This window comes from Asparagus officinalis, chromosome 3 (genome assembly GCF_001876935.1).
Source record: "Asparagus officinalis chromosome 3, Aspof.V1, whole genome shotgun sequence".
NCBI lineage: Eukaryota > Viridiplantae > Streptophyta > Magnoliopsida > Asparagales > Asparagaceae > Asparagus > Asparagus officinalis.
This window is the reverse complement of record NC_033796.1, coordinates 57,756,662-57,767,838: the sequence shown is the minus strand read 5'-3', so window position 1 is coordinate 57,767,838 and position 11,177 is coordinate 57,756,662. Positions and strand designations below refer to the sequence as shown.

Genomic DNA, 11,177 nt, shown 5'->3' with positions numbered 1-11,177 from the left:
ATGAACAGTAAAATGTCCTCTTCACGCTAATGATTGTTTATACTATAGTAATTTACTGTAGCATAAACATTAAATCGAGTTTGCTCCTCCATACTTGAAATTACAATTCATGCTGCAGTTTTACTGTATTATAAACATTAAACCAGATCAAGTGTATTAAAACTTGGATCATTCTTTTAAGTATAGAGGAGTAGATATGATTTATAAATCAAATGTATTAAAACTTGGATACTTCTTTAAGTATAGAATAGTAGATATGATTTCTAATTTTAAGCATAAAACAATTAAATCAAATGTATTGAAATGACAAGCTCAAAATACAGTGCTTAAAAAAATAGGCGGCCATACTTTGCACGGGGTGCACACTGGTTTTATTAATATTCAAATCTAGTTAGAATTCAAGTTATGTACGTTGAACCGGAAATTTGAAGGCTAATTTTGTTTTTTTTAGCGAAATTTGTCCGGAAACGGATTGATTGAAACACAAACTCAAGTGATCTAAGTATAAATTAATAACAAAAAATGATTACTGTAAAATTACCCTATTTTAAAGGGAACCCCAACCCCAAGACAAGAGAGAGGCAAGTTGCACAGCCGGCTAAATTTGTGTAACGATGACGCCCTCGTACGTGTAACGGCAGCACAACCTGACCGTTAGTGAAGGCGGTAATGCTAACCTCACCGTCCCCAATTTCCCTCCACATCGCGGCGTGACACGTGTATTTTTACAGCATGTCGGCGCCCAATCAAAATCACCACCGTCAATTTCTCTCGCCATCAACTTAATACAACGGCCGAGATCTCCCCGAACACCCCCTTTCACGTGCACAGTCGTTTTCGTGATCCGCTGTAATTTCTGGAGATATTTAATTCGTCTCCACTTGGATAATATCTCTTCATCTTCGCTCTCTCTCTCTCTCTCTCTCCTGTCACTTTATAAAGGAGAAAGTGAAAAAAGGGTGGGAGGAACAAGAAAAAAAAAAAAACCCGCGAGCTTTCTCCCCATTTTCTCCATCAAAAAAAACCCAAACCCTAGAAAAGCTAGATTGAGGCTCGATCACGGGCGGGCGATCGCTGTCTCTTTCCTTCGACTGCATCGGATATTATTAAGGCGATCAGAGTTGCCACGTTGAGCGAAGCTCGATCAGGTCGATCGATCAGGGGTTTGGTTGGAGATGTGAAGGGAGGGAGGTAGGGTTCTGACTTCCAGATCGTCGGCGATGGAGGGATGGATATGCCGATAATGCACGACAGCGAGCGATACGAGCTGGTGAAGGATATCGGGGCGGGGAACTTTGGGATCGCGAGGTTGATGAGGGACAAGCAGAGCAAGGAGCTGGTCGCTGTTAAGTATATCGAGAGAGGCGAAAAGGTCAGTTTTTTTTTTCTTTTTTATTTTGGTTTTGAATCGAGACATCTTTGGTAAGTAAGATTAAATTAATGTAAAACGAGTTTGACTAGTCATAATTTGGTTGTAGTACTATTTTTGGGCAAAGTGGATGAAAATGAGAGGGGGTTGATTGAGATGGTTTGGTTATATGCCATTGAGGTCACTAATAAATGCACCTGGTGGTAGGGCAGGGTAAATTGTAATTGTTAGCTTGTTTTGAAGTAAATAAGAAGAACATGTTAATTGTTAGTACGAGATTCATGTAGCTGACCCAAAAATTTAGGACAAAGGCGCCGTTGAGGTTGTACTATTTTTGGGGGTTCAGTTTGTTCCTTGGCTCCAGTGTTGTCTTTTCTGTGGGCTCTAGTACTATCTTTTTTTAGGAACATGGGAAGAATTTGTGTGGGTTTCATTATCTTTAGGGTATAAATTTGTCTTTATCTGCCTCTAATAATTGCATGGTTAGGCATTTTGAGAAAGATATCTATGCTACTTCTCTCTGAAGGTTAGAAACTTAGTTATGTAGAGTTTAGGACAATTTTTCAAAACCGACCACTTTGGGATTTTAATTGCAAAAAACGACCCATTTCAATCTTATTTATAAAAACCGACCCAGTTGGTTGAAACTGGGTCGGTTTTTAAAAAAAAAATTCTCAAACTTCACGGGAGTTCAACTCCCGTGAAGTTTTGTTATGAGAAAAACTTCACGGGAGTTCAACTCCCGTGAAGTTTCCCAAAAAAAAATTACAAAAACCGACCTATTTTCAGCCCCTGGCTGAAAACAGGTCGGTTTTTGTAAATATTTTCAAAACCGGTCGTTTTTTGCAATTAAAAACCCCAAAGGGTCGGTTTTGAAAATTTGTCCGTAGAGTTTACTTTGTTTTCGCTTTAAGAATGCCTATAATAGCTGTTGATTTTTTGAAGGGCTATTTGCACTTTCAGCACCCCAAAGTTTTACCCTTCATAACTTTCATATCTAAAGTTTGTTTGACAATTTATACCCAGTGCAGAAGGAGTAAATTTTAAGAATATTGACATGGAAAAGAGAAGGAGAAACAAATATTCTTACCAAATTTCATTTTTTAAATAAAATTTTCAGTTTTCTGAGTGTGGGGAAAATGAGGAAACTTTGATGTTATCAATTTGTCAAATTAATGTCAATTGAGAACTTCAGGGTATCAAATAGTGTAGATAAAACCTTAGGGTATCAAAGCTGAAAAGGGTGAAACATTGGGGTGTTAAAAGAAAATTAGCTTTTTTTTTGAATTATGTAATTAAGTTTCATAGAAGTTACTGTTTCAGTCACTTATATAACAAAGGCGGTGTAAAGAGATAAAGACATCAAGGGAAATCATAGTAATGCATGAAAATTTTGGTTGTATAGTTGGTTCCTTTCTTTGTGAAGTAATGAATGTATATTTGTCATCAATTTTTGTTCTAGAGTTAGTGATATATTTTAGTTGAATATACGTTCCATCATCTTATTATTATTATTATTATTATTTTTGTAACAAAATTCTAGTTTTTGCAGATAGATGAAAATGTTCAACGGGAAATTATTAATCACAGGTCATTGAGGCACCCAAATATTATTAGATTTAGAGAGGTATGTGATTTGGTGACAAAGAATTGATGTGAATTGAGAAAAATAATCGAAGGTCTTTACTGGTTGTGTTGTGGGATGGTATTTAGGTTATTTTAACTCCGACCCATCTAGCAATTGTTATGGAGTATGCTTCTGGGGGTGAACTTTTTGAGCGCATCTGCAATAATGGTCGATTTAGTGAGAATGAGGTTAGCTAGATTGATTATTTTCTTGGTACTATCACGACTATATCCTGACATATTTCTAGTCTTATTCTTTGCTTTTCTCGTTTAGGCCCGTTACTTTTTCCGACAACTTATATCGGGTGTCAGCTTTTGTCATTCAATGGTAAGTTAGGTGCTTCTTAAAAAAAAATCTACTTGGCCTATTAAAGGTGTCTTTAAGGCATTAAGTTATTTCTTGACAATGGTTTATTTCGTGGTGAAGCAAGTCTGTCACCGTGACTTGAAGCTAGAGAACACATTGTTGGATGGAAGTACTGCTCCTTGTTTGAAGATTTGTGATTTTGGGTATTCCAAGGTACATGTTATACAGCTATTATCAACTATTTGTTCCCTAATTTGTCATCCTACTGTTGTGTGAATTTACAAAGAAACTAGGGTTTCCCATGAGCCCCAACCTTTAATTTTTCCTTTTCAAGAAAGTTAATATTGATATGCATTGTTTTTCTGTAATTTCAACACTGTTAGTGAATTATAGTTGTCATGGTACAATTAGCAGTCATACTTCATAAGCACTAGACCTGCGTATATACATGCAGCAAGTTTTATCTAATTATGCCTGTTTTAATTTACATTTCAGTCATCAGTCCTGCATTCACAACCAACATCAACTGTTGGAACCCCTGCTTATATTGCTCCAGAAGTTTTGCTCGAGAAGGAGTATGATGGCAAGGTAAATCTTGTCTAATTCACATATGCTCTTGATTTTACTTTTTAAGTTAATTCAGAAGTTAGTTACCAAGTTGGTAAACAGTGTTGTTATGTCATTGTTTTCCTTGCTGATTCTCATTGTTCTGTAACAATTTAGTTACTTTGTTCTTATAAATTGATCTTCATAGTTTATAAAATTTCACTTGTAGGTTCCACCTAAGTACAACTTACAGGGTCATTACTGTAAGTTTGAATTGTAAGTAGTTTTTGAATCCATGTCGTGAGGATGTTTCCAATAAGTCTGGATGCTACTTGTCCAGCCTTTTCTTCTATTTCTCCAGTTTCAGATATTACATGTATTCCCCAGCTTATTGTTAGAGCCTTTAACCCTTCCACATCCATGTCGCAGTTGCATGCCTGTTGCCACATTTGCCTTTTCATATGGTATATTGTGGTCTTTATGGCTTTGTTAGTCCCAGTTTCATCTCTATGTCCATTTCCCATTTTCATAGGAGCTCTGTAATGTTACAATGGTTTCAGGATATATCATCCATATTCCCTTTCGTATGTCCGTTCATATGGTATATTCTATTCATAAGCATATTATTTGGTTAACAATGTATGTTTCAATCTTAACACTGCGTTCATATGGTATATTCTATTCATAAGCATATTATTTGGTTAACAATGTATGTTTCAATCTTAACACTGCCTCTCACGCAAACCACATGATGGAGAGAGCTCCCACCGCAAGTTAACTCACTAGTCACTACACATGGGAAAATAAATGTTGATGTGCAATTTTTTTTGAATTGCCAACGTCAAACTTTGAACCTAATGCCTTCTCAAAACTAGTGCCATAAAATGTTCCTGCAATGACACTAAAAGTTAGAAGTCGTGATGAGCAATGAAGCCCTTGTATTTAGCAGTTTGATAGAGCAATATTTAGAAGTGTAACAATAAGGAGTTTTCTTTCTCTACGGAAATGAGATGATAGAGCAATATTTAGAAGTGTAACAATAAGGAGTTCTTTTCTTTCTATATGGAAATGAGAAGTAGCACCATCACTTCATTTGATATATAAAACATAAATTTGTAGATGCGTGAGCCCAACATTAGTGAATAATGCAAAACATAGGATTTCTATTCTTGATGCAGCTTTTAATTGTGATAGAATTTGATGCCAGCTGGGCAGTCTTAGAAGTTTTGGGTGTCTTCCTTCTCTAACAATTACTATGGAAGTCCCATAAGATCTTAGTAATCTGCAGTTCATTTATGCTTGTCAAAAATAGCTACTGTGTCAACGAATCTTTGAAACGAGTAAATCTTGAGTAAACTATCTAAAGTTTTGTATAAATTCTCTGATCTAAGTAAACTATACTGGCATGGTGTTGCTTCTCGTAAACTCTTGGAATTTATTACGTTACACCAAATGTTGGTTTTTACTAGGTTGTATCTCAAACTTTATGCACTTCCTTTACGTTACACCAAATGTTGGTTTTTACTAGGTTGTATCTCAAACTTTATGCACTTCCCATACCTTTCTCTTCTTAGTTCTTTCATTTGACCCTTTACTAGGTTGTATCTCAAACTTTATGCACTTCCCATACCTTTCTCTTCTTAGTTCTTTCATTTGACCCTTTTTTGCTTGTTGTAGAGCAGCTACTCCAATTCTCTGTTTGTATTCCTGCAACGTTTATTGCATTATGTTCTCTATCTTTGAATTTATTTTACTTTCTTGCAATAAACAAAATGGTTTTTTTGCTCTTTCTGATAGTATCAAGCACATACCACATATAGCAAGGTTTTCTTCTATCATATATACTTCTGATCTAATTTTCATATCTTGGTATTATTATCAGCCACCATTAATTTCTACTCAAGAAAGTTCATTACAATCTTTATATATGCCCCAATTTTTGAAATGTTTTTGATTTGTTGATATGATACTGTTTCGATTCACTTAGGTAATCTGGTTCCACTCTGGTTCTTCCCACCTGCATATTCAAATATATCAGATTTTGTAGCCTTTGTTGCAATACTATGATTTTTTTCACAAAACTTAGGTGATCTAGCTCTGCCCTGGTTCTTCTTACCTGCATATTCAAATCCATTGACTTTTGTAGCGTTGTTGCAAAATTATGACAATTTTGATGGTTTATCTTTCATTTTTCATTCCTTCAATGGGTATTAGAAAAAGTGTAATACATAGTGAACTTTACGAAATGGAACACCATGAGTGATTTGAGTTTATAATGCCATACTTTCTAGGATTATAATTGAATTCTAACCTATTTAACTTAATTCCAGGAATTAATGGTGTCATGTGCGACTTAAGGAAAAGGTTAAAAAGCTCCTGCATTTTGTTACTCGTGATCCTTCTGTGGTTTGAGCACGAAAACAATAGGACTAGAGTTAAAAAGCTCCTGCATTTTGTTACTCGTGATCCTTCTGTGGTTTGAGCACGAAAACAATAGGACTAGGAAGTGGTGATGTTGTACTGGACATAATGAGCACGAAAACAATAGGACTAGGAAGTGGTGATGTTGTACTGGACATAAGACTGTAAGCAAGGTCAAGATTTGGTGAGATAACTGCTACTGGTTGAGCCCTTAGCTTGACATTAGTTTTATTTGAAGAAAATCTGAGCATTCTGTCCTTTCAGATGTTGCTGGAAATGAACTGATCTTTGTCCAGACATAATATGGAAAATTAAGTCAGAGAGCTTGCTTCTATCATTCACCATCTTCTCAGAACTCAAGCAAGTACAAACATTTATATTAGATATTCCAAATGGATAAATGTGGTCCAAGTATTGACTCATTGCAATCATAAAACCAGATTATTTTTTCTAGTACCTTGAAATGATATCATTTTTATACTGTTTCATTAATTTTACATTCTAGACTTTGTATGCTGCTTATGTTGGTACTTGGTAGCTTGGTGTAGAACTACAGTCGCATTCTGGCTAATTTTTATTTTTGTTTATGGTGCCATATGAATCTCACCAGTTAGATGTTATTCTTTTTGAGGGAAAGTATGTAAATTGGTATTTGAGATATTGTGCAAAGCTCTATTTATAATTACAGCAGTGATGGAAGCTTTCATAGCTTTGTGTCATTGTTGCGCACTATGTCTTGTTACTAGCTGTTCACTGTGCTAGTGTTGAAGGCATTTTCTCTTTCCTAATAATATTAGCCGTCCAGAATTCTCTTTTTTCTACTGATGTACTTTAGCTTATAAACGTCACAGATTGCAGATGTATCGTCCTGTGGAGTTACTCTATATGTCATGTTAGTGGGTGCATATCCATTTGAGGACCCTGAAGAACCTAGGAATTTTCGCAAGACAATACAGGTTAGATTTTATCTTCTCGTCATATGAGCCATTGTTAGACCAGTTTGATTAATTGTCTATTTTTACAGCGCATATTAGGGGTGCAATATTCTGTTCCTGATTATGTTCACATTTTGATTAATTGTCTATTTTTACAGCGCATATTAGGGGTGCAATATTCTGTTCCTGATTATGTTCACATATCTGAGGAGTGCCAGCATCTGATCTCAAGAATTTTTGTTGGCAATCCTGCTGAGGTATGTAGTTGGTGTTTTAAGAATCACTTACCTCGGTTTCCTGTATTCACATAAATTACATCTCCTTATTGCTGAGTTGCCTTTGCTTATTGTTGAGAACACAATCATTTGCTAATTTGTATGATTGAAATAATTATGTCTTTCTTTTTTCTCATGACATGATAGTTTTAGTAGAATACCTTGCATGAAGGAAAACGTTGTGTAGGGATTTTAAGGCACATATATAACTATATATTACTAGCATTGCTGCATGTGCGTGTGCATATGCACGTGCGAAGATATAAATTATTTTTTAACAAATTCTATAAGTTTCTATGGAGAAAGATATATTTTTTATCCTCTATTGATATTGTTTATATAAGTTTTTATTTCTTTTGTAACAAAATAAAATGCATGTGCAAGATGCATGTGTTAAAAAAATATATTTATGCATATGATTTGCAGAGTAAGAAATATAGAAAATAAACACACATTTTACTGAGAAACAAATTTTCATGAATTCAGTGTAGAGTTTTTCATTCTAATGCTTTAACTTTATCCATTGTAATCTTGATGTTCTTTACTGGAATTTAAAACTGACACATCTTTAAATAATTTGAGTATTTATTTTAAATTTTAAATTTCAAATTCTTTTCCAGCTACACTTTATTTAATTAATTGAAATGACTGTTGAATAAAAATAGAGGTCCTGTTGTACATTTATTTTTTTAAATAAATTTGTGCTATTTAAACCATCATAAATCTCAAAATTATTATATATTTATTTTAATAAGAAAAATTGGTTGTAGTAAAAAATTATTTCATAAATATTTTCTGAACATTTTCATAATGATGGTTTCTTAAATCAAACTAGTTACCTTCTTATGTGTGTGTGTGTGTGTGTGTGTGTAAGGAACTATTGTACCTTTATACACACGCACACATACATATATATTTTACTCTAATCAAAAAATTTTAAAGAAAATTTGAGGAATTGGGGGGTTCTTTTTTGGGCGGTTGGGTGGGTGGTGGGGGATAAGAGGAAATAAAATGGGGAAAAAGAACAAATGTCCTTCAAAGTTCAAACTCAATATGGGGAAAATGGTTATGAGGTGGTTGGTCGTGTAGCTAAATGACTGTCAAGTGATGGAAGGTGATGGAAGTTACGAGGTCGTCCAGCTCCAGTATAACTAGCAGGATGAGCCCGACCACTGGCCCATTGTTCATTCGGCAAAATGAGTTGTCTCGTCTTATTTCCATATGTATATGTTTCTTATGTTTTCCAATTCCATGTCTCCCTGCCTAACCACGTTTCTTCCATGCCCTCTCTGTTTCGAACATAATTTGCTTGTTTGTCCTCCCGCTAAAGAAGAATCAGTGGCACCATAATGAATGACATTCTAAAGCAAATTATCGTTAGTGAAAATGATTTCCACAAGATCAAGTTTCCCTTCAGCAGTGGATATCAGTAAAATTTTCATGTAACTGTGATCATCTGGTTCGTAGCTCTATGGTCTCTTCCATCTCTTTCCTCTTTCTCCCTCCAACATCAGTACAACTCAACATTCTCATTATTCAGTTTTTCCACCTAAGTTCTCCACCTATGTTTTCTATACTGTCCTTCCATCTCTGTTTTGGTTCTTTAATCTAATATTTTTCTCTGATGCAAGTTTCTGCCTTCACAGGCACTTCTAGACAACAATAGTCTATGTTTTTACATTGAAGTTAAACATACTGTAGCCAGACACCATGGTGTGTGGAGTTTGCAAGGCCTCTACCGGTAAAGGACTCGGCCCTCTGCTAGTTGGAAAAGGAAGGGATCAATTTTTTAACTAGTGTTATTATAATCCATGTGGATTATGAACTAGAAAATGAAGGAAAAGCTAAATAAACTACCGTGTGTCATAATGCTCAGCTGAATAAATTCCAGAGGAACAAGAATCTAATCATATAAGTCCGAACAATAAGAATAAATAGTAAAGAAAAAAAAGTATACATATCATCTAAGCATATAAACAAGTGAAGTCTCTAAAATACCTCCCAGAGATACTATTCTCACGTAGTGCAAATGCACATCTGATAGAATGGGACTCAAAACAGGCAAGTTCTCGTTCTCGTTCCTCTGAAAGTCCGGTTTAAGGTTTTCATTCTGCACCTCTTGTGGTTGAGCTTCATCATTATTGCATATTCCCTATGAGCTCCAATTTCTCCAACAATGAACAATTTGATCAATTTAATTTATCCAAAGTTTGAGTTGCTAGTTTCTATTTTCACAATTTTCTCAAACTGTTGGTGAGGAACGGTAAATGTTAGGTGTTGCATAGTCACAGCTGTGGAGTAGAAGATGAGCTGTGTCTCTATAGACAGCTTCATAGAGGACACGCCTATTTGACTCCAATTAATCATCTTTTTGCTAACCATTTGTGCACAGCTGTTCCACAAAACTCAGCTGTTCATTAAACATTTACTGAACTCATAACATTTACTAAACTCAGCTGTTCACTAAACATTTACTAAACTCAGCTGTTCACTAAATGAAGCTCAGCTGTTCACAAAACTGAGCTGTTCACTATACATTTACGGTGGGTGAGGAACCGTGGATGTTATCTGTTGCACAGTTCAGGTGTGGAGTGGAAGATGACCAGTGTTTATATAGACAATTACATTGAGGTCACGATTGACTCTTGTTAAGCATCCTTTTTGCTAGCATTTGTGGATGGCTGTTCACAAAACTCAAATGTCATAGGAAAATGCACATGATATGGGGAGATGTATGTAAAAGCGTAAAAATATCCCTAATATATGTTGGTGCAGTTTTAAAAGCTTATAGGAACCTCCTATTAACTTTAATATGTAATTAGGCATTGTATTTTAGCATCTTTTTTTTAACAACTTCTATTCTCTTTAATTTAGATCCAAATCCATAATTTCTTTGAACTCTTGAAAGTTCAAATAATTGTTTAAATATCCTAATCCTTCCAATTCTAATTTCATTTGAGGATAACTTTCATAAGCCTGTCCTGAATTATTAAGGGTATTGCAATAAACTATCCTAAACTATTTTTATCAGAGAAAGTTATTACAAAAAATTTCACTGAGCTACCATGTCTAACTGACGTTTGTGAAACTGAAAGTTACCGTGTGATAAACACACGATTCAAAGTCATAAACCTTTTTGATACTGTTCATGCGATGACGGGAGTTTCAACTGATTCAGAGTCTGTGGTAATTTTTTCTAATGAAAATAGTCCAGGATGCTTTCATGCAAAGCTCCCAATATTTCACGATATTTTTGAAATTTATCCTTCAGTCTACATGTTAACTTATCATTTTCTTTACCTCCACTTTACATGCAAATCTTTCCAGAGGATATCGCTCCCAGAGATCCGCAACCATGCATGGTTCCTAAAAAACCTCCCAGCCAACCTGATGGATGAGAACATGATGAGCAACCAATACGAGGAACCTGATCAACCAATGCAGAGCATCGACGAAATAATGCAAATAATCACCGAAGCAACAATCCCTCCATGTGGGGCCCGTGTCATTGGCCAGTACCTCGACGACCTTGACACGGATGATGAGGAAATGGAGGATATCGACTCTGACCTCGATACTGATAGCAGTGGTGAGATAGTCTCTGCTATTATGTGAATTAAAATCAAGAGATCATATGGAGTTTGTGGGTAAAAACCAAGTCCCATTTTGTGGGGCGCGTGTATTTTTGTCAAAGAAGC

The 11,177-nt window shown here is 35.3% G+C and overlaps 1 protein-coding gene across 1 annotated transcript; it reads left to right on the top strand.

Moving 5' to 3' along the window:
* On the top strand, positions 1,226-11,171 carry LOC109834193 (serine/threonine-protein kinase SAPK10-like). The gene is made up of 9 exons (XM_020402134.1): positions 1,226-1,372; positions 2,922-2,996; positions 3,083-3,184; positions 3,270-3,323; positions 3,423-3,515; positions 3,798-3,890; positions 7,121-7,225; positions 7,363-7,461; positions 10,807-11,171. The coding sequence occupies exons 1-9, from the start codon at positions 1,229-1,231 to the stop codon at positions 11,092-11,094; spliced, it is 1,053 nt and encodes a 350-aa protein (XP_020257723.1). The 5' UTR covers positions 1,226-1,228; the 3' UTR covers positions 11,095-11,171.

What these genes read in the sequence shown, in the direction of transcription:
- LOC109834193 (XM_020402134.1), top strand. Translation starts at nt 1,229, where the DNA reads ATGGATATGCCGATAATGCACGACAGCGAGCGATACGAGCTGGTGAAG. An exon ending in AGAAGGAGTATGATGGCAAG is followed by an intron (nt 3,891 to 7,120) that starts GTAAATCTTGTC and finishes TAAACGTCACAG; the next exon opens with ATTGCAGATGTATCGTCCTG. An exon ending in ATTTTCGCAAGACAATACAG is followed by an intron (nt 7,226 to 7,362) that starts GTTAGATTTTAT and finishes CTATTTTTACAG; the next exon opens with CGCATATTAGGGGTGCAATA.